Below are 24,803 nucleotides of genomic sequence, written 5' to 3' on the forward strand. Positions count from 1 at the left end.
GCATACATACATACATACATACATATATACATACAAGTTCAGCAATTTTTAATCTTAATTACATACAAATAATATAATTTATCATTAGTTCCATATCTTTTTAAATATAAAGCACACTGATCATCTATTCACAAATCTCAGTTTAAATTTTCCTAATTTGAAATCATAAGACTGATTCTAGATGTTAAAATTCATAGTTGATAACAAAACGTATGATAACTGTCAAATTTAGCAATTAATTGGTTTCCAAAAGTTGGGAAACCTTTTACAGAACTTCTATATTTTCATCATTTGTTACTTTTATATTATTGTACTCTATTTGGAGTATTTGGTGACATAATGATTGTTATCATATGGGCTCCCTACATGAAGAGAATCATCTTAATAGGGATCTCCCTTAAGCCTTGTGGACTGATTAGCTCAAAAGCATGGACTATCCAATCAGGGTAATGATTATTTAATCATGGTTTCTATAATATTACCCAAACTAAATTAGAACACAATCATGCCTTTAGTAATTGATAGTGCCACTTATAGATGTCCTCGAGTTTACTTAATCTTAAGGAGTCCTATTCATTTAGAAGATTGATCAATAAAAATTCTCAACTTAGTCTAACTTCTAAAGGTTAGTCTACCAAAAACTACACCACATCATTTCATTAATCAATAGAAAATCAAGTGCAATGAAAAGTGAATCATGATAAAGTCTAATTTATGTTTATAATCATTTAATATAAGAGCAAAGATTATACGTTAGTGGCTGATAGGTTTAAGTCCCACTGATTCAAATTTCAATTGCTCTTTGCTATTTATGTTGGAACTTTCCAAAATCCACGCACTAACTTTAACATCGTGTTGATTAAATCCTTGGGCAGGAATCTAGAACTTTCAATTGTTATGATGGAACAAGCATGTGAGAGATTCTCTTTGGATGGTTGAAAGAATTCTATACTAGTTGTTAATCCATAGAAGAGAGTCAAGAGCTTGGGACAAAATAAACCACTCTGCTATAGAGTTAGCACCTAACACATCTTGCAATAGAGGCTCTAGTGCTTAGAAATACTTGAAAGACTGGACTAATATCTTTAGATGTGTTTTGAATATATAAATATTATATGAAATAACCATGGCATTTTAATATTTGAAGTTTATATTTTATAGGAAATATATAGAAAGAAAATGACGAGGAGAATGCTATATGATTGAACGATTTAAAACACGTGCGCACCAAACAAAAACATTGATAAACACACGTGTGGATAAGTTGGAGAAGTCTTCGGGAGGTGATCTGAGTATTGAGTTAATAAAATGAACTCACTAACTATTCATTGCGGATCATATCAGATTAATAGAGTTGTTTGATCATAAAGCTTTAACTCATCCTAAATTAGTATGCCAAAATTCACATTAAAATTAATTGGAAAAAATAGATGTTGAAGGTTGGATTCAAATCACGACCAAATCTATGCAAAAGTAGGCGCAAAACTACATTACCACAAGAACTGTTATAATATATATATAGGCGCAAAACTACATTACCACAAGAACTGTTATAATATATATATATATATATAAAATATTAAATCAAACAGAAAATTCTACTTTATGAAAAAGCTAATATCATATAATATCTATTTAACTCAAATATAATAAGGCACAGTTACCAACCATAGTTCACTTATCTAAATACATAATTCATATTCACAACCTACGCTTAACATACAATCGTTACTTTGATCTTAGCCCAAATTCAAATAAAAGCCATCTAATTATCTGTAATTTTCTAATCAAGAGAAAATTTTCAAGTCTAAAATCAAACGTACATACTAACAAAGAGAGGTAGAGATAGAGAAAGAACAAGCGTAGAGGGACATTTCTAAGGATCCCGGCCCTAACCTATCAAAAGAAATATTCGTGATATTGCATCTGGAGAAAGAATTACATCACGCCTACAATTAAGCCAGCCCAAGCAGCTTATTGATGAAACAAACAGTGGTCCACAAGAAGAAGTAAAAAAGCAATCTTCATAAATACATATTAAGTAGCCGTACCTCATTAGAGTTTATCATCATCAAATCGCACAAACTGACATCGCATTTTAAAAATCTTTAGGAAAACAAGGATAACCTCTAAAGCAGCATGCTAAGAGCTCAAAGCCTTCATAAGCAGACGGGCCAAAGGCAGCAATAGTTTTTACCCGCTGTGCAGCAACTCTCTTTAGTCCTGAAAATGAAAAAGAAGAGCAACGATTGTGGATAAATAGGACAGACTACCATTTCGATGAAACATAATTATTATTAAAAAAATTCATGTGTAAAGTTAAGAATTTTCAAAAAAAAAAAGTGAAATCATCACTTTGAAATATTGTTTTGTCATTTACCTGAATAATCCACATCAAAAAAACTTATAAAAGGTGTTGTCAACGAATGACGTTGGTTGATTCATGTGTCCATCGGACCTTTAGTCCTCCAACTGAGGTCTTCATAATTATTTAGAAAAAAAAACAGGTATAGAGCAACTTTTTAGTGATGTAAGCAATCAGAACTAGCCTAATTAGAAATCTATTATTGTATCTCTAAAAAATTATTTACACCTATACTAAAACATGCATATTCCAAGATAAAAAATTAAAAGATTCTCTAGCTTTGACAATCGTGGCAGTTTAAAATCTTTGCCTAAATTTGATTTTGGCTCTTCAAAAAAGTATCAATTTAGCAAAAAAAATATAATAACATCGTGTCATAAACTTAAATATATCAGCAATCTGAAAGTTTAAATATGTATAAAAAATACAAAGTATTAAGAAAATAATAATAAAATTCAAAACATTCCAAGTGAAATCTACTGCTTTAAGCCAATAACACCCACCCCATCTTATCAAGAGAGTTTCATAGCAACTTCTAGGATCACATTTAAAGATTTTAAGCTAAGAAGACTGTAGCATGTGTACTCTTACTGGACTTTCTAACTAAATTGTTCACAGAAAATATAATTATGATTGGAGCTTCTAATTAAATTGTTCAACATAAAATGATCATTAAATTACACTCAGGAGCGAAGCCAAGAAATTCCTTAAAGGACTAAATTCTCTAAATGGTAAATGTAGAGTACAGTTGATAAAGCACAAAATAATCTATAAGCTAAAATCCACTTAAAGATTCTGTGATCAAGTTGAATCGACAATCTTCTCAAACTAAATAGACTAGGGTCCGTAAGAACTAAGGACAACTTAACTATGGGATCTTAATCATTATCATCATTCTTCCTACCATCCATTCTGTGTTAAGGATAATGATCTTTACTTTTAATTTAAATTGCTGCTATTATACGCTAAGCATTCAGAACTTATTGACTAAACTTATCAAAAGTTATCTCTCAAGATCATGAGGGCTAATTAATCAAAGGGCTAGCCTATGAAAAACCCAAAACCAAATCATAATGTTATCTCTCATGATCGTGAGGGCAAAATTTCCAAGTAGTGTCTCATCTAAAACTCAATCAACTTTATTAAAATTAACCCGAAATGTTACCTCTTAGTGAAAGTAGGTGTAAATTTTTGGAGCACATGTAATATCCTGGATAGGCTAAGGAGATTGATAATTTAGGTTTTAAACTTTGGTATTCTGGTAAGAGTCGCACTATAAATGGTGTAGGTGTAATTATAGATAAGTAGGTTTAGATATAGGTTTTAAAGAAAAATTTTAGAATGACTTAAGAAGACTTAATATAAATGATACATCTTGAAGAAAAAATTTTTATTGGAGGAGATTTAAATGGACATGTCGGTAGAGTGGTAGAAAATTTCACAAAAATTCATGTTGGCTACGGTTTTGAAGTGATTAATGAAGAAGATAGTCAAATTATATTTTGCTTTAGCGTATGACATTTTTATTACTAATACTTTATTCAAGAAAAGAGATGAGCATCTTATTAATTATAAGAATGGATCTAATAAAACACAAATTAATTATTTTCTTGTGAGAAGAAGAGATCGTCGAGATTGTAAAGATTATAAGGTCATCCCAAGTGCAGATTTAAGTACCTAATATCGATTATTAGTTCTAGATTTTAAGATGAAAAGTTGTAAAATAATGAATAACCTAAAAGACAAATAAAATTATTTTTATGAGTAAAATTCAGGATTTCAAAAATTGAGATGTTTATGAAGAACCAAATGTTATGTGGGATAAAGTAACACATACTATTAAATAAGTGACAAAAGATGTATTAGGAGAATCAAAAGTAAATGTTTCTATAAATAATAATAGTTGGTAGTGGAATGATAAAGTGCAAGAAAATATAAAATATAAGATGTTATGTTATAAACATTGGTTTAAATGTAAAAGCTTAGAGAACTGAAAAAAATATCAAGCAGTCTGTAAAGAGTCCAAAAGAACTATTCTTGATGCTAAAAATTCTGTTTATAATGACCTTTATAATAGATTAGATATCAAGGAAGGTGAAAAATATATGTATAAACTTGTCAACCAAAAAGAAAAGAAAAGTAAAGATTTAACTAAAATTAAGTGTATTAAAGATGAAAATCAAAAAGTGTTTTTCTTAGAAAAAGATATTCAACATAAGTGGGTGAGTTATTTTGAAAAAAATTTTAATGAAGTTTCTAAAAATACAATCCACCTTAGTGATTTTAATATTGTTAACAATAATAAAATGTTTCATAATACTGTTGCATTAGTAAAGAAAAAGTTGAGCAAGCTTTTAGGAAAAACAAAGGTGGAAAGTCTGTAGAACCTGATGATATCCCACTTGAAGTGTGGAAATATTTAGGAGATTTGGGAGTTTCATGGCTTACTAAATTCTTTAATATTATTTTAAAAACTAAAAAGATGGTTGAGGAGTGGAGGTAGAGTACATTGGTCCCCATTTTTAAGAATAAAGGGGATGCACAATCATGTGCAAATTATAGAGGAATTAAGTTGATGTGTCGTACTTTAAAATTATGGGAGAAGATAAATGAACATATGTTAAGACGTATTACAAAGATTTCTCATAATCAATTTGGATTTATGTCAGGCAGGTCTACTATGGAAGCTATACATTTATTGAGAGGTTTGATGAAGAAGTTCAGAGAAAATAAGGAAGATCTACATTTGATTTTTATTAATTTAAAAAAAACTTATGATAAGGTTCCAATAGATATCCTTTAAAGAGTTTTTGAGAAGAAAGGCGTTGATATGACTTATATTCAAGTCATTAAAGATATGTATACTAGAGTTGTTACTTATGTTCGAACAGAAGGAGGATTGACTAAATATTTTCCTATTTATGTTGGATTACATCAGGGAACGACTTTAAGCCCATAGCTTTTTGCTTTAGTTATGGATGGTCTTACTGGACATTTGTAGGAGGATGTACCTTGGTGTATGTTTTTGCTGATGATATCCTTCTCGTGGATAGGACGAGAGAAAAGGTCCAAGAAAAACTTGAATTATGGTGGCCTACATTGGGGTCTAAAGGCCTTCACATGAGCAGAACTAAAACTGAATACATGGAATGTAATTTTAGTAATAGTAGCCCAAATGACAGAAGTGTAACTTTGAGTGATCAAATTATTAGTGATCAAATTATTAAAAGGTGTAAAAGATTTAGATATCTCGGGTCTATTGTTCAAAGTGATGGTGATAAAGATGGGGATGTTATTAGTAGAATTCAAGTTGGTTGGTTGAAGTGGAGGAATGCTTCAGGCCATTTATGTTATAGAAAGTATCACTTAAACTGAAAGGAAAATTTTATAAGATGATGGTGAGACCTGCAACGCTCTATGGTGCAGATTTTTGGCCTTTAAAAGAGAAGCATAATACTAAGTTAAGTGTTGTCGAGATGAGAATGATTAGGTGGATGAGTGCCTTTTACACTTAGAGATAAAATGGGAAATGAATTTATCCGTGATAGGGTTGGTGTAGCTCCAGTGACGGACAAAATTAGAGAGTTATCTTAGATGGTTTGGTCACATGAAACGTCGATCATGTGATGATCCGATTAGGAAAGTAGATATTTTAGATTGGTTAAGAAAGACAGAGATAGACCTAGGAAAACATAGACCTAGGAAAACTTGTATTGTATAAAATATTATCTTAATTTATTAGAATTAAATGAAAATATGACACTACATATGACGTAATTGATAAAAAGAATTCATGTAACGCCGACCCCACTTAGTGGGATTAAGCTTTGTTGTTGTACATAATATCCTGGATCTCTGTCATTATTTAAGTACCTCGTCTTTATTAACACTCTCAATCATGCCACCACAAATGGTTCAAATCTCTACACCTTCCTTATTAGCTCCTTTGAAATCTTTTTACACCTCTTTCATTCATGCTTTATGGCGATAAAAAGCTTAGCCAATTAAATCCAATTTCAATTTTGCATCAAAAGGAGGGTGGACTTCTATGAGATTGTCTTCAACATTTTAATAGAGCTACAAATGATGTCACTTATAACGATAAGAATCTGGTGTAGGTTGCATTCACCATGAGTCTTTACACAAGAACCTTTCTCCTTACCCAAGAATCCTCTACATGCCATGGAGGACTTGCTCCTAAAGGCTGCTAAGTTCATCATCACGGAAGAGTAAATGGCCCAAACTGAGCAATTAGGATCCAGAATGAAGTTTACCACCAAGAAAGATCAAAGATTGTGTGATGATCATCCTAACATAGGGATATCCAGAGAATAGATATAGAAAGGTTCACTTCACTTGTTCAGGCGCACTACTGCAAAGACATCTGTGAGAAGAGATCATGAGGAACCCATAACAAAAGTTCCGCGACATTATTATTCCTCTACAATATAAACACTTGCCACAATCATAGTGGCCATCCAATGAAACTAATAATTTATATAGTATATGCTAATGAAGAAAGATGGTGCTCAAGACCAATCTATGTTTTGTAAATTCCAGAACAATCACATGCAAGATGCTAAGGACTGCAGAGAACTGATGCCTATGGTCAAATGACTAATTAAAGACATGCAAAAATATTTTTCACTAAAACAAATCACTCTCACTGAGAAGAATCAAAGAAGAGATGCTAGAGAAAAGATAGATGCCACATAAATCATCAACATCATGCATATGATCACTGGAGGAGCAAGAGCTGAGATTGCCCGACAAGAATATCTCAAGCGTTTTGATGAGTACGAGTTTCATTCTTTGGGGAGATCTAATGCACTGATGTTCCAAATACAAGTCTACCTTCCATCGAAAACATCTATGATAATACCATAGTTATTTTGGCCATGTAAATCTTAAATTCTTCTTAGCGTGACATCCAACAAAATTGCTATCAACTTGCTACAGAAGAAAGTCATGAAGCAAACCAAAAACAAGTAGACGAGTTACTATCAATTCGGCATATTGCACTATACCTTCAGAGATTAAGTGGGAAAAATCACTCTCTCTCACATTTAGGACTGAGGTAGTCATTCCTGCAACATTTTGCATATCAGTGTCATGCACTTGACCCATAATAGCTCTATCTCAAGAGGGCTTACCTAATTCAACTCAACAAAATGACTCATCACAGTAATGAAATCTAGATATACTACCAGATTTCAAAATAGATATAAAATGCCAAATCCAGGAATAGGACAAAGACACCTACTTCATGCAAAACAAACATAGCAAGTGCAACCACATTAATTTGTTGCTCAAGAAGAAGATGGCCATCCATAAAAACATCGATTAGGAGTTCTTCACCAAGTAGGAGGGGCCCTACAATGTCAGAGAATAAAGGGAATGTGGCCTACCATCTCCTAAACCATCACACAAATCTTTTACATCAAAAATGGAACTCGAATGATTTAAATTGTCACTTAAAAATCTCACTTCATTCTTGTTGAATCTACGTAAGAGAACATAAATAGGAAATTGTCATCTCCTGACAAGCATGCCTCAAATTCACAATCCTAGTCAGCCTTATGATAAATGGTTTTTAAAATGAATAAGCTACATTATTTTCTTTTTTAATATTTTAATTCTACCAAGGATAATGTAAACATATTTTAAAAAATCATCGGCTTGATAGAATATTGATTAAATTTGTTTCTTTTCTATTCTTCTATGAATTGTCTTTAGGAAATCGTTCTTGGCCCAAGAGGTCCCTCCTAATTTGAGTCAAGTTATTCAACTACAAGCATCTTTGCACATCTCATAAGTAACATCTCGACTATTAATTGTATTTTCCGATAAAGTGCTCCCGCTGAACTCTTTGTTCTCTAAGAATCCTCTAATGCATTCATGATCCAAACTATTTGAATCGTCTCCGGTCATGTTAACATAGCTTGCAATCCTTACAAGTAGCCTGTAGAACTAAGGTTGAACAGCGGGTACGCCAAATACTTGTGATCAACACACCATTAAGAAGGCTAAAATCTCCACATCACCCTATAAGTAGGCCATGCATGACAAGCTCATCAGCTTCAACACTGTCCAATAAACATAGGCAAGAGCAATGCATCAGCACCTTCAGCCAATAAGCTTCAACCCCATACCTTGGTGTCAAACTAACTTACCTGAGAAAAACTGGTATTTTACCAAAGCATAACAAATCTCCTACTCTATGTTAAAAGAACCTAATATGAAATAGAAGGGACAAAACAATGGCAAAAAAAAAAAGTCAAAACTGCAAAAAAACAAAGTTCATGATGAGTGTATATTACTAAGATCCAGCAAAAAAATAGACATTCAAGCATAGATGGAAATTTGCAATCTTCACTCCAATAAGCAAATATAGTGATCGCAAGTATTTGCAAATCTCATGTAGTGAGTACATAATTAGAAGTAAAACAGCCAAAACACAAGTAAAATAAAGAAATTTGCTAACAAATAAGCGGTAGAAAAACATGGATCTTTCTCTTCATATTCAGCTCCACACACATGAAATGATCTTATGATAATGATAGAAGGTTCAAGAATGATTCACTTGATAAGGTCGTCTTCAAAAGCTTAAAACCATCTGCATTATATGCACAAGAATCCTCAGCATGCTTAGATGAGTCACAGAATTCAACAATCACATCCAAATGCTAGTGGGTCTGCTTTATTAGCTCAGCTCATAGAAAGGAGATCTCAACCTCAGTCGGCTCCTTATTGTGGAGAAGCACTGCCTCCAAAGAAAATATTTCAGTTTAAGACTCTTTATAGCTAAGAAGAAACTTTTTCCTCAAGGAGAAGTCTTGACACTGGTTTGGTATTGCGGAAGATACTTGGCTTGAAGAGAATATGTATTCAACTTCACTTGACCCTTTAAATCAAGAACCCTAACTTAGGGAAGACCCGCCTACTTTGTAAGCTCACTTCTTTTTGAAATGACTTCATTATGGTGCAAAAACTTTGCTTTGAACTTTTTATTTTTTAGCAATTCCTACGACATAAAATTTCTTAATCAATTTTGAATGTCTTCATGATCAAAGGTAATGAGATGGATCTTCCACTTGAGATTTGAGATTTGAGATTGAGGTTCTCAAACCTTTTATTATCCACCTATTTGATCAAAAACATTATTTTGGCATGGCCATGTTATAAGCCATCTTATAACTGATGGACCTTTAAACACAATGATGCTTTGATGCCTTTAGCACCCAAGATGTTGAGAGATACAGCTTAGCTCAGAGATAATCAAGTGCGGAGTACAAAAACCTTTATTGTAGATGATGATCAAGTGGAATCCCCCACAAAAATGTTGACATTATTTGGAACCTTACTATTTGGCACTACACCATCCTCATTCCGCCTTGATGAAGATACCCGTCTGCAATGAAATCAAAGGTAAGCACCCATTTAGCCAACTTTTTTGGGCTGACTCATAACTTGCAACATAATCAATATGCTGCCATCTATCAGCTTGACTGACAACGAGGAAGAGAATCTCAATAGCACAAATATTAGCAAAAGACTACAAAACATTCCTCGCACGGAAGCTTTCAACCACAAACTTGAGATACCTCATTGAAATCTTTCCTAAAATCACGAGGATTATCTATCCTTGGTGACTCGGTCCTATTGGGGGAAATATAAAGGATGGCTCTTGGGGAAATGATTCAAGCTAACCTTAACAAAATATTATATAGCCAAACAGCCATTGGCGCCTCTACTTTCACTTTATTTACCAGCAGCCCAACCAATGCAGTAACCTTAGCTTTCTCCTTCTCAACAAGAGGGACGTGACAAGACATTTTAGGCCTCAAGTTGGATTACCTCGGGAAGAGGATGACCTCAACTACTTGGAAGTTAGTGAGGTTGGGTAAATCAACAACACCTTGAGGAATTCACCAACACCACCTTGGCTTGAAAGCTTTCATTAAGACCTTTACACTTACCCTCTTCTCAATCGATAGTGTGGAGGATGTATGAACACGCCATAAGCATTATATTTGAAGCACAGGGTTGCAGTCACATTAGCAATGATACAACAACCTAGCAACTCTTTCGCAAGTAGGGTTGGCAAATCATCAGGGCAATCAGAAATTTTCACTCAGCCAAAACCAACAAGCATGTGATCTTCGAACGTTCATTGGAAGACAGCAGGTTGATGATTCATACATAGGACAAAGGTGGCCATCACAAAATAAAGTTTCTCCCTCAAAGTTTGAAAATGATCTAGATAGAAGAAAAAAATAAAGTTTTTTTTTTTTTTTTTTGTTACATCTCTTACTGCCCTTGCTACAAGAGATCACCCCTAACCTTTAAGCATGGCTCCTTTCAAGTTTTTAACGAAAAACACGCATTGGCATAGCACCCTCTGACATCCTCTTTAACTCAGCACAAATTTCCACCCACCGTAGTTGGTACCAAGGTAACAATTCAAGGTTAACTCGCTTTTCCAACACTTCTATGACCATCTTAATGAAGATAAGGGCAAGCGGCTCAATAGTATTCCTCGATGGATCTTAGGAGATCTTCAGATAAGAATTCTCTAAAATATGTTGCTCCAAAATCTCTAATAACATTTTCAACCTCACTAACAAGGATTCAACCCATCATCCCTCTCGCCCATGTTAGGGATGGAGAAAGGAAGTAACTTCTTGTGGTGAAGGAAACAACACCACAACAGCCATACAAGAAGGTTGGCCCACTCTATCAATGTGAAAAACTTACTCCTCTCCCTCAGATTCTCTCCACGGTCCAATTCTTCTTCCTATTCTTTCTCTTTCTCCCTTTTTCCTTCAACTCCTATTCTCTCTCTCTCTCCATTTCTAACAACAAAAACAGAAAGCTCTTTAACATTCTTTTTAATAGCCTAACCTTTCACAACATTACTGAAATCACTAGCAGGAACAGAAGTGATTTCAGTTGTGCCTAAATAGCAACACAACCACAATCTCTAGGAAGAACGCCTAATATAATCAATCACACATAAAAATAGTAATCAAAGTGACGAAGGGTTTAGGCAAAAAAAAATGAAAATGAAAATATTTAATACTTCAGAGTTTGAAGTATAAGAAACTATATCCTTCAATTTTTGCTACGTCCAATTGCTTGCATTCGGATCCTACATGTAGCATGGGCATTAGGATCATCACAGTGAGTGTCTCAAGTCCTAAAAAAATATTAATCGGACTTATGGAGTCCTAAGAAATCCTCACCAAACCTCAAAGAAATTTATCTCTCTCAAGAAGCTCTCATCTCAAATTAGACACTCCTCGCTAAAGGAAAAAAAAAAGGAATTATCAATAACCCATTCAAGGTCAATGCAAAAGTATCATACATCAGGGCTTTTTCTATTTGATCAAGAGTTCAACCTATCATCCCTCTCACCCTCATTACGGTTGGGGGAAAAGAAGTTACTTATTGTGGTGAAGAAAATGTCACTGATAACCATAGAAGAAAGTTGACCCCCTGTATCTATGCACGAAATTCACTCTCTCCCTAAAAATGTCTCCATGGTTCAACTCTTCTTCTTGCTATCTTCCTCTTTCTCCTCACGTATTTCCTTCAACACCTGTTCTCCTTCTCTAATAGCAAAAAAGAAAAGGCCCTTTAACTTTCTTTTTAATAGCCTACTCTTTGGCAACATTGTTCACATCACTCTTGCGCCCAAACAGCCAACACAATAGAAATGGGGGCGGAAGGAGGCCTATGCAAGCTCAAGATCAATATACTTCAAATCTATGCGTGCAACCTGCATGGGAGGCACAATCTTAGGACAAGTGTAGCTTCCTTTACTGCTTTCTACTTTTTGATCCGATAAAATATCAATCACAATCTCTAGGAAGAACATTTGGTAAATATCAAGCATACAAAGCTAGCAATCAAAGAAGAAAGGTTAGGAAAAAAAAGCAACATATTTCAAAATCCTATTCATATTATACAACAGTATGAAATACAAAAAAAATATATCCTTCAACATTTTCTCCTTCCAAATGGCAACATTTTGATCCTACATGTGGCATGACCTTAGCATCATTATAGTGAGTTTTTCAATTCCTCAAAAATATTAATAGATCTCATGGAGTCCTAATAAATCCTTACCAAACCACAGCGGAATTTATCTCACTGTCAAGAGATTCTCATCTCAAATTAGACATTCCCCACAAGAGGGAAAAAGAAAAGGACCCGTCAAAAACTCATTCAAGATAGCATTCACTGCAAAACTATCATATATATCTTCTTCACAATTGCCACTAAAAAGCTCTTTAGATGCCATTTGAACTGAAAGCTAAAAGAAACATAATTGCATAAATCTCCGATCATGAAATTCTCCTCAGGGATCCTCTATTATTCTTTGTATAGTACTAGGCATTATAATTCCAAGATATCATAAATAAAAGTGCTGACAATCGCATTGCCATAATGGACATAGGTCAAGAACGGATTAACTCAAAAATATTGTCCTTCACACTGCTATTTGACTTTCATTTATTTGTGCGTAGCTCTTGCTACCTCCTTCTGATTGAGAAAATTTGGAAAAAAACTCTTGCCATCTCAAGCGCCACAGTTTTTGGAATTAACAAGTTTATCCTTTATGACAACCTTTCCTAACAAATCCCTAAATCATGAAAGGATGGATATCTTCATTCAATGTCTTAAATGAATCTTTAAATTGGCAATGGCATTTCAGAAGGAGAATTTTGTAGAAAAGGGGACCTTGATCTCCTTAATTTATCAAACACCACTCTTATCTTCTCCACATGTTCTGGAAGTAAATTTAGACATATTCAAACTTTCCTTTCAAAGCTCGGATGCCCCTATTAAATTTTTTTTATTCTACAAATTGAAATTAAGCCTTCTTAATTTAATCTATAGCGCTCTATAAAGCCCTCATATGTCCTAAAATGCTCCATGGGCCCATAGTCCTTTTGTTTTTGCTATAAACAAAATTTTGTCTTACATTTGAATTTGTTATTGCCTGTACCATTTGATATTAGTGTAATAACCCATTTTTAAAAAATTTGATAAAAATTTTGGCAACTGAAAATATACTCAAAATTTTGGATACCTCAAATTGCAATGAAAACAACTTTATAAAATTCTAAGCATCAAATTGATGAATTCAATATATATTACTATATATAAATTTTGAATAAATTGAAGGATATAAAAATTGAAAGTTATAAGTTTAATTTACCTAATTAAACATAATTAAATCATTAATCCCGCATTGTTACTGTTCCAACCAACTTACTTTCCGATGTATGCGTTGAGGGGTCCATCCAAAGCCTTTGATTCCTCTCCCTGACACTCGGTTGCATCACGCGAATCCCCTCCCGCTTTCGATTTCCTCTCCCGATCTTCCTCTCTTGCGATTTCGATGCCCGATCACGGCACAGTGCGATCCCACATTGTAGCCGAGTTGCACACAGGAGGCAAGCACAACGCACAGAGCTGCAAAAGGCATTTTAGGGCTCCGGAGAGAAATCAGTGAGTACGAAACCCTATTTTGCACTATTTGAGACATTCATTTCTTTCCTCGTGTTTTCATTTTGAGATTTGGCTCATTTTCGTGCATTGTTTCTTCCACTTATGCCGAAAATGTCGTAGATGATTTGTGAGTTTTTTGTAGAGGTCTTGACACAAAAATCAGTGAAGAGAAAAGGAGATTTCAAATGTTAGAAAGAAGAGGTAAGCATTTTTGGCAGCTTTGGAAGGACAGATTTGACTCGAGAAGCCCCTTTGAGGTAAGAATGTCACTTTTTGGGCTTTATGAGCCGAATAATTTATAAAATCCTAATAGATTTACAGATTCCAGGTTGTTTACCTTTGGCAGCAAGTTCCAAGCAAACTTGTAGAAGATCATTGAAGAATGGCTCCGTAAATATTACGTAACTTAGGGTCTGTTTGGGACAACTGCAGCTTATCCAGCTTCTGCTGATAAGCAGCTTATTCTAATAATCTGATAATTTGCAGATTATCAGAATAATCTGTCTTGCTGTTTGGGACAGCTTATTCAGAATAGCTTAATGGTAGTTAAATGACATTCCTGCCTATGTCTGATAAAACTGTTTGGGGCAGCTTATTTAGAATAGCATATTGGTATAAAATAAACATATAGTGCAGAAACATATGATAATCTCTCTTCAACAGCAAAAGAAGGTCAAGAAAAGCTCAAACACCAAACCTAAGAATTTCAAGAATAAATTTTAGCAGGGCCTCCTCCTCTCCCAAAATTTTCGACATATTCAGTTCTAAAAAAGCCCAAATCTCCAAATGCAAGAGCTAAAAATCCCAAAAAACCAAAACGTATGGGATCCATTTTGAATTTCCATTTCTAGATCATAAAAAGAAACCTAAAAGCTTCGAAGTTTCCTTCTAGCCCTCAAAAAAATCAAAGGAACACCAAAAAAAACCTTCTAGCCCAAAGGATTGTGGCGATCTCACCAGAAGTTTACGCACGAGATCGGTGAAGGAGATCACGAGGGTTACGCACTTTACTCACGAGATCGGTGAAGGAGATCACGAGGGAGAGCGCAAGAGAGAAACCAGGAGCACGGGAGGAAAATAACGCACGATAAGCCCTAGCCAACGCCGAACGAAACCAGGCCCCCGTGTCTGATGGATAGAACAAATATCGGCTTGCGATTATCTACGATTCCAAAACACTCTTACGAACGCCCAAACAAATGATGCGGCGGCGGTTTAAAAACGCGAAAACGCCGCCGCAGCAAAATAATCTGCCCCAAACAGGGCCTTAAGAAGGATAACTCAACTTACAAAAATCACTTGAATCTTAAAGCTTAATATTATATTTTATAGGTTATTAAGCTCAATATAAAAGTTACCCCAACGTCCAATAAATGACTGAAGATTAAGATTTAGCATGAAAATTAATGTAAGTAATTACGTTGCTAAATTTCAATAATCTTCTATATTTCAAAATGTGAGTTGATTCATATATATGATTTTGTTTAGTTAGATTTATATAAAAGTAGATTCTCCACATTGTTAAATAGAAATGTTATGAATATGCATGAAAGATATGTATTAGATGCATGATATGTATGATATACATAATGTGTGAGATAGACATGATAGTAAAGATATGCATGATAACCTCGATAAAAAAAAAAAGATGAGCAAGATAAGCTCGATAAAAAAAGCTATGGAGGATATATGTAAGAAATAGGCATGATATAAGAGATATGGATGATATGAAAGTTATGTATTATTAAAAGTTATATAGCAGAGTAAATATGTATGTCAGTAGATACATAAAAATATCTCAGAAGAATGTATGTTACGAAAAATGAAATAACTTATATATGAAATTGTATGTGCATGTTCAGAGGAGGAATCACCCCCTAATGATACAGGCGGGGGACGTCGGTGTACTCGCGCACGTAGAGTTTTTTCTACCACCCCAGACAATTATGATTGTTAGATCACTAACCATTGTTCCAACGGGATAATATCAGTCAGGGGCGAGTAGACTAGAGTTTACCTTCATATACAACTGTGATGTTTACATTACTAACCGCTGTGTCGACAGGATAATATCGACAAGGAGGTAGGTAAGGGTATTTCCACCCTACACAATTACAATATTTACATCGCTAACCACTGTGTCGACGCAAGTCGATGGAGCAAAATCGGTCGAGGGTATGTTAGGTTTTCTTGACGATGAACCTCATAGAGAAATACGTATATATAATGAATATAAAGTAAAGATAAAGTAAATACATATAGAAGTTTTGAGCATTTTCATTTAAAAAAGTTCATCAATATTAATATGTTATCAGATTTCTTATAAAATAATGAAAAACTAGCATATTCTAAAATTTCTTATAAAGATATAAAAGATAAACATGCATATTGATTTATTTTCCTTAGGTTACTATAATTTAAAAATGTGATTATTCCTAAGTTATCTTTGCATAACTCATTATGTTGTTTTAATAATAATTTTTAGATTTTAAATATTTGAACAGATGAATCAAGGAAAAACCAATGTGTATAGAAGACGAAAAAAATAAATAAAAAGGTACACTTCTAATTGTTAATTTTAATTTATTTCTTTAATAGCTCTTTCATAAATATTTGAATATTAAACTCTTAGTGATATGACCGTTCATTCCCATCTTTAATAATTCAAAGCCCCCTAGTCATGACAAAAGTGATATCAGAGCAGAGATTTTGATCAGAGAAAGGTTTAGATTAAATAACAAAAATCTTAATGAATGAGCCAAAATAATAATTTGTTTAAGTTATAAATAATATAAATTAAAAATTTTAATCGATTCTACTAAATTATACGGTTGTTATTTCAAAATTAAAGATGATTTGTAGGAAGAAATTAGAGATCAAAACATAGAATCTATTGTACCACAGAATGTCACAGTCAATCCTAGTGCATTCTCTTATATGATGAATCCAGTGACTCAATTGATTAAGAATTCTAGATCTCAGGCTAGTATTAGTAGAGGGGCACCTATGATATGTACTTGAAGCTCTTTCAAGATATGAGATCACCTTCGTTTTCTGGAGCAAGAGGGTCAACGGAAGCAGAGAGCTGACTATTGAGAGTGAAGAAGATTTTATATAGGTTTTCATGTCCATCAGAGAAGAGAGTTACCCTTGCCAATTTTGCTTTCGAAGGGAAAAACGAAAGATGGTGGTAAGGACAGATGTAAGAGAAGTTCAGAGGTAGAACCAGGCATTTGGGAGAGTGGGACGAATCTGTGAAAACCTATAGAGATTGGTTCATACAACTCTCAACTAGAAGACAAATGCAAGATAATTCATGAGGTTGGTGGAAGGGAATCAATCAGTTCTGCAGTATGAAGTAAAGTTCACTATGCTATCGAGATATACACCACAGCTCATTCCAAATGTAGAGTAGAAATGTCATAGATTTCTTTCTGGATTGAAAGATTCAATCAGGCAGTCATTAGTGACACTTGGGATTAAAGACTATTCAACATTAGTAGAGAGAGCTAGGTAGGTGGAGATTGATTTCCAGTAGACTCAAGTGTAAAAATTTCTTTAAGAGGAGTTCAGAAGAAGTGACACCAACAGTTCATTCAGGAGAAGGAGAGTTTATTGAGAAGAAGATAAAGTCCTCCATTGGTGGAGTCATTAGCCAAGCTAAGTGTGAAAAACAATATCATGATGAATATTTACTTGGGTTGACAGTGTTCTACTTATGCTGACAGCTTGGACTTCAAAATGAGAAATTGTCCTGATGTTGTTCAGAGATCCACATCAGATGCTCACTTAGGAAGAAATCCAACTCAAAGGAATTTTCGGGAAGGATCCAATTCCAAAAGTGGTCAGTTGAGAATAACAGAAGGTGGCACTGTGACTCATAGTGAGCAACCAAGGCAGAACATTCGCCTAAGCGTTTATTCCTTGACTTATCAGGAACCAAAAGAGCATGTGACCACTGATGTTGATACATAAAGTTTAATGGATGAATTGCCTTTTGGGTGTTACATTGGGTTTATCAGATCTATACTTTATCACATATATTTCAGTTACCACTTTACAAGAAACTGACTTTTATAATCACTTCATGCTTCATCTTTATAAAATATATAGTTGATGTTGAACTCTAAATTTCGAGGATGAAATTTTATGAGGGGAAATTTTAATAACCCATTTTTAAGAAATTTGATTAAAATTTTGGCAGCTAAAAAATACACCTCAAATTTTGGTTCTCTCAAATTTCGATCACAATAATTTTATAAATTTTTTCGCATCAAATCGATCAATTCGATATATAACACATATAATATTTGAATAGATTGAAAGATTAAAAAATCAAGAATTATAGGTTTAATTAGCCTAATTAAGCAATTAAATCATTAATCTCGCATGGTTATTGTTCCTACCGACTTATCTTTCGATATATGCGTTGATCGGTCCATCCAAAGCCTTTAATTCCTCTCCCTGGTCCCTGGTTTGCGTCGTGCGAAGCCCCTTCCGCTTCTGATTCCCTCTCTTGATCTTTCTCGTTCTCGGTATCTTAGCACCTGGTCATGGCACAGTGTGATCTCGTATTGTAGTCGAGTCGAGCAGAAGAGGCGAGCAGCCCGTACAAAGCCGCAGACGACATTCCAGGGCTATGGGATAAAATTGGTGAGTACTAAACCCTATTTCACGCTATTTGAACATTCATTTCCTTCCTTTGGTTTTTATTTTTAAGATTTGACTCGTTTTTTGTGCATTACTCATTTTCAGTAGCAGCCATAGGTGTTGATCTTATGTCGAAAGTGTCATAGGTAGTTTGCAAGTTTTTGTAGGGTCCTTGGCACAAAATTCAGTGAGTGGAAAAGGAAATTGATGTGTTAGGAAAAAGAGAGAAAATTTTGGGAGCTTTGGAAAGATTAAACTGTGATTGGAAGCATTTAAGGTAAGAATGCCACTTCTTACGTTAAATTAATTTACGAGCCGAAAATTTATAAAATCCTAAGAGATTTATAGATTCCAGGTTTTTTACCCTTGGTGGCAAGTTCGAGGCAAACGTTTAGAAGATCATCATAGGACGGCTCCATAAATTTCATGTAATATAATTCTATGTTAATTTATGAAAAAAAATTAAATTTACAAAAAAAAATCACTAAAATCTTAAAGTTTAATATTATATTATATATTTCAACAAAAAAGTTACCACAATATTCAACCAGTACTAAAGATCAAAATTTAGCATTATAATTGATTTCAGTAATTACATTTATAAATTTTTGTAATCTTATTTATTTCAAAATGTGGGTTGATTTATATGTATGTTTTAGTTCAGTTAGATCATATTACAGTAAATTATTCATATTATTAGAAATGTTATGTATGATGGAAAAGATATAAAGGATGTGCATAAAAGATATGTATATGAAGCATGATATGTATGATATACATGATATGCAAGATAAATATGATAGGAAAGATAAGCATGATAAGCATGATAGAAAAAAAAAGATGTACCTGATATAAGTAAGAGATCTGCATGTGATAAGAGATATGCATGATATATAAGTTATATATGATGAATAATTGTATAGCAGAGTACAAATGCACGTTTGTATATGCATAAAGTTATCTCAGAATAATGTATGTTATGAAGAATGAAATAATTTATATATAATGTGCATTTTCAAAGGAAAATTTCACCACATAATGGTACAGGTAGGAGACGTCGGTGTACCCATGCATATAGAATTTTTTCTATCACCCCTGATAATTGTAATGGCTAGATCACTAACTGTTGTTTCGACAGAATAATATCGGACAGAGGCGAGTAGACGAGAGTTTATCTCCCCAGACAATTGTAATGTTTACATTGCTAACCATTGTGTTGATGGAAAAATATCGATCGAGAGGCAGGTAAGGGTCTTTCAACCCTAGACAACCTTGATGTTTACATCGCTAACTGTTGTGCCAAAGAGAGCCGAAAGAACAATATTAGATAAGGATGTGTTAGGTTTTGTTGACAATGATCCTCACAAAAATTGATGTGTATGTAAACAACATAAAATAAAGATAAATTAACTGTATATTGAAGAATTGAGCATTTTCATTTAGAAAAGATCATCGATATATGCATTAACATATTATCAGTTTTCTTATAAAAACATGAAAGATTAATATATTATAAGATTTCTTATAAAGATGTAAATGAAGAACATGCATATTGATTTTTTTCCATGGGTTTCTGTAGTTCAGAAGTGTTATTACTCCTAGGTTATCTTTAAATAACGCATTATATTTTTTTAATACTATTTTTAAGTTTTAAACAGTTGAACAAAATGAACATGAGTGGAATGAATGTCTATAAAAAAAAAGAACTAACAAAAAGGACATCATTTATACTTGTTAATTTTAATTGATTTCTTTCATAAATATTTCAGTTTTAAATTGTTAGTGTTAGAAATAGAATAGTAGGAAATTTATTATCACCGTCTGACAGTCTATTCCTGTTTTGATTGATTGCAAGCTTTGAGTCAGGTTGTGACATATGGTCCCTTAGATCAAAAACCCTGCTAACCCGATTATAAGAACCCGTAGTTGTTTAACTAAGAAATATTAATATTAATGTATTAACTATTTAAAAAATTATGAATATTTTAAAGACTTGATCGAACCATTGAGATTAAATTGATTAAGAAAATACATGAATCCTTAAAATGATAAAGTTATTATTTTATTCAAGTAAATAAAAAAATTTTGAGATAATTCCTAGCAACAAATTTTATTGGAATATGATACTATAATTAACTAAAAAATTATAAATAAATCACAATGAAACAAAATAACATATAGAAATAAGCCCACTTATTATTACATTGAATGGACACAAAAAGTTGGCATTCCCTTCAAGAAGGGCAAGGATGGGCACATCAAGTGAGAGAAAGACTACAAGAAGAGGAGAGAAGAGATAGTGTGTGTGCGCGCGCGCACGTGTAAGTGTGTGCATGAGAGGGAGAGAGAGAGAGAAGCGAGGCTTTGGTGAGAAAGAAATGGCAAGAAACCTAGTGGGTGTAGGGTGAAGAAGACAATCAAACACAAGGTTCATTTTTATATCGAGGATATGAAAAAAAAGTTTGAGACAATTTTTTATGAAGAATTTCCATTTGCACGCAATACTAGATTAATTTTTTAATAAGATTTTAAAATTTAAAGCACTATTTATTATGATTGATTAGTAGCCAATGTTATGAACAAAATCATTAAGCTAAAAATTTCATAATCTACTTATTTAATTTCTTCGATAGTTATACATTCAAATCAAAGTCAATTGTTTTTAGGTTACATTATTAGATGCTAATTGGTTTAAGATGAAAGATAATAGTAACAAAACTTATTTTTTATGTATATGTTGTACTTTATATAAGATGTGCTATATTTAAATTGGCCAAGCTACTATTGAAATAGATTATATTAGGACTACAACGATGTTTCTTTAAAGAACAAAAGATTTATTAATTAAGCATAAATGTTCAGGACAAATTGTGGAGTTAGTCATGAGTAATTCTCTCAATTAATGATACATTACACATGTCCAGGGTTTAGGGAAAATAAATGAATAAAAGAAGAATTCAATTAAATTAACTAATATGATGACATATATGTAATTGAAAATAAAAATATAGTTATCAAGTTAAAAGATCTTGTGTAATGATATAGTGATGGATCAATCATCCAAGGCTAAGGTAGGTAATCTCATTTCGAGATTGTAGTAATTTTTTCTTTCTCCTAAGTCTATATATTTAATTGAGATATTTATGTTTTCTCATTTAAAGCATAGGATTTGCTACAAGTTTATACCTCATATAATTTATAGTGATTTATCTTTCTATGAAAATGATCTTTCATACTGTTATAAATGATGTGTACAACTCCATGTTATATTTCAAATGGCTAAGTAAAACATATAGAATTATATGAAATCTTTCTTATAATAGATGTTGTAAGTTAAAAGGAATGCAAAAGTGGTAAAATATGAGAATGATTCTACGTACAAACACAAAATAAAGCGGCCTCCTTAAGATACTTGTTAAGAATTATAACGTACAAGTCTATTGATAATTTTGCCACATGAGCTATGCCTTGTTGTACTAATAGGAAATGTATCAGCCAATGGAATGCTAATTGCCATTCCACTATATACAATAGTAGATTTACGAGCTATACCCTGCTATGTCATGAAATCATATCGGCTAATTTTCAGTTATTTATTTAAGAGGGCGCGGCGCATATAATATATTAATTATATACAAGTAATTATATAATAAGTTCAGTTCAAGTTCATACTCTTATTGTTAAGTGAATGATACGATCATTTATTATTCATAACTATGGCTGCCAAATAATGTTTATAATCATAATTTTCATTAAGAAAAGACAAGTTATGACAAGTTCTATGATGTTTTTTATAATTTAAATATAATGACTATGCATATCACTTATTTTTCCTTTCAAGTATTATAATTCAGACCTTTTATTTATCAACTAATTTAAAATTTTAATTATAACTCAACCTTATTAGCTGATAATAGTCTTTTAGGAAAGTTCCTACTACAATACATAGAACATAGAAAAGGTTTTCTTTACAACAAATACGAAGCATTCCTTTCATGTACATGTATAGTTATGATAGATGTTTATTATAGTTTAGATATTTCTTTTCAAATATATTGTTCCAGAATTTTTAATAACATCTTCATGTTAAATGAGAATTTTTTTAAGTCGATCTTTTAAGATATTGAAAGTACAATATAAAAAGAACAAAAATTAAAGTAAATTGCTATGTTTTATAGAAAGTGTATCAAGCTTTAAACTTCATCTATCTTGTGGGCTGAAAAAAATTTGATGCCCTCGGACGCTGCATTTGTTTTGTTTTTATTGTTGAGAGAGCTTTGGAAGGTCAAATTTTCAGAAGGCATATAAGATAGTTAATAAGACAGTCCCCAGAAATTTCACACTCATTTTGCGAGGACTTTATGATATGGGGTTTGAGATTTTCCAATGACGGAAGCCCCTATGTTTAATTACCCCTCTAAATAACAGGACAACATTTCCAATTAAGGTAAGTCATTTAGAGTTGAATATTTAACGCATAGTAGAAGAAAATATATATTTTAAGTTGTAAAATTTATCACTTTGAGTTTAAAGCTAATGTTGAGGGAAATGATGACGAATCCGATCAAGATCTCAAGGTTGCGTCATCCCGGGTCATCATGGATTCTGATATACTTAGTTAGAGGAGGTAATTGACCTAACCTGACAGAACGATTCTTGTTATCAACTATGGGTTACGTCGTCCAAGAGACTCTTATAGAACTAGTATGAATGTTTGTCTAAGACGACAAATTTAAGTTGATCTTAGCTGATAGAAAGTTTTATGTCAATCACTACTACTTTTATAATTCACAACTAAAAGGGCAAAAAGTAGTTAAAAATACATGGGCTGTGATCATGACCATAATATAATAGTTTCATTTGATGGTAACCACCCTGTTAGAGAACTGTGGTCATAACTGATACTTTGTGATGACATTTTGCGACAGAAGTGCACTGACAGAGGACTCAGACCAAATCCTTACATACATGAGATATATTTTTAGTGTCGATATAAAAAAAACATTCGATGTGACTTGCACTCTTTGTTAACTAAAGTCAATAAGAAATTTTTCTTCCGTGAGAAATTGTTAGAGAGGGTGAATGAAATTTGATTTAGGTCTGGTTTAGTTTGGTGTTATTTTTCCTTCTACCATACTTAAGACCGCCGTCAGAGAAAGTCCCATTAGGCGGCAACATGTTTCGCGACAGTCTCCTAACGCCGAAGTAATACAACGCAAAAATTATGTCACTCTGAACTTCTCCACACTCGTCCCATTCTGCAACGTAGCTTTTGAGGGAAGTTGGTTTGAAATTAACCCTTTCGCTTGAGAGTTTCAGTCAATACGACGATCATAAAAAATTTGAACATTTAATATTACAAGTTCGTTTGAGCTTGTTAGTTTAAACTCTTTGGGATGTCATGTCATCTCTAGTCCTAATATGAATAATAAGACTAAATAATTTGGACTTGTAAATTAGTCTATTTGTTATTTAAATATTATTTCAAAACTATTAGACTCGTCAACTCCAGCTTTTAAAATCGGAGTCGAACTAATTGGGTTTGGACTTGCAAATTTTATATCAGTGATTGAATCAATTAATTTAAAATTACAAGACTCATCGATTACAATTCATACGAGGAGGATCGAATCAGTTATGTGAGACTTACAACTCTTCTCTATAAACAAGGTAGTCTGATTAATTGATTTTAAAAATATAAACTATTTGAGTGCAAGTTTAGTCTTTAACCCGCACAACATTGCTAAGTTGCTTGTTAAAGCATTTAGAATTTTAGCCGGAGCTCATGATAGTTTTAAATTTTACATATTTGAATACCTAAAGAGTTTTATAAGCATCAAACACTTGCAAAAGTCATAAATTTGATATGGAATTTACATCAAAATACACCTGCAACGTTTTGTAAAATATGCATAATTGACTTGCATATATAGACATCCTAAACAATGCGTAATTCAAGTATCTCAAGTGTTACTCATGTAAGTCTTAAGAGAGGGGCTCACAATTCAAGATTTTACATTTTGAATATAAGATAACCACAAAGTTTATATATATTTTAAAATCATTCAAAGCTTAAAATATTTCTAAAAATATTATGAATTTGGGCTTTAAAGGGGGTCACCTTATGTCTGCTTACAAAGTAGAATTGCAAATCAGGTGGCGTGATTCCCAAATTTTGAATCCCCCAGCTTTCAAATTATCTTTAAACCCTAGGTTTCTAAGTTTGAAAGCCCAAAATTTCAAATATTTTTATGAACCCATGAGCCTA

At 32.9% G+C, this 24,803-nt stretch overlaps 1 protein-coding gene across 3 annotated transcripts in view; it reads right to left on the reverse strand.

The window, feature by feature from the left end:
* Positions 1-1,863: 1,863 nt before the first annotated feature.
* The window catches only part of LOC110029555, a 47,703-nt gene continuing 24,763 nt past the window's right edge, over positions 1,864-24,803 (reverse strand). For 2 of the 3 annotated variants that reach the window (XM_020731898.1, XM_020731897.1), the window contains one exon: positions 1,864-2,223. In XM_020731898.1, coding sequence (XP_020587557.1) covers positions 2,218-2,223 — 6 coding nt within the window. In that variant the 3' untranslated portion in view covers positions 1,864-2,217. Of the gene's footprint in view, positions 2,226-24,803 lie in introns of all 3 variants that reach the window. The other variant, XM_020731899.1, reaches the window with a different exon arrangement.

Source organism: Phalaenopsis equestris, unplaced genomic scaffold (assembly GCF_001263595.1).
Source record: "Phalaenopsis equestris unplaced genomic scaffold, ASM126359v1 Scaffold000594, whole genome shotgun sequence".
NCBI classification, from domain to species: Eukaryota; Viridiplantae; Streptophyta; class Magnoliopsida; order Asparagales; family Orchidaceae; genus Phalaenopsis; species Phalaenopsis equestris.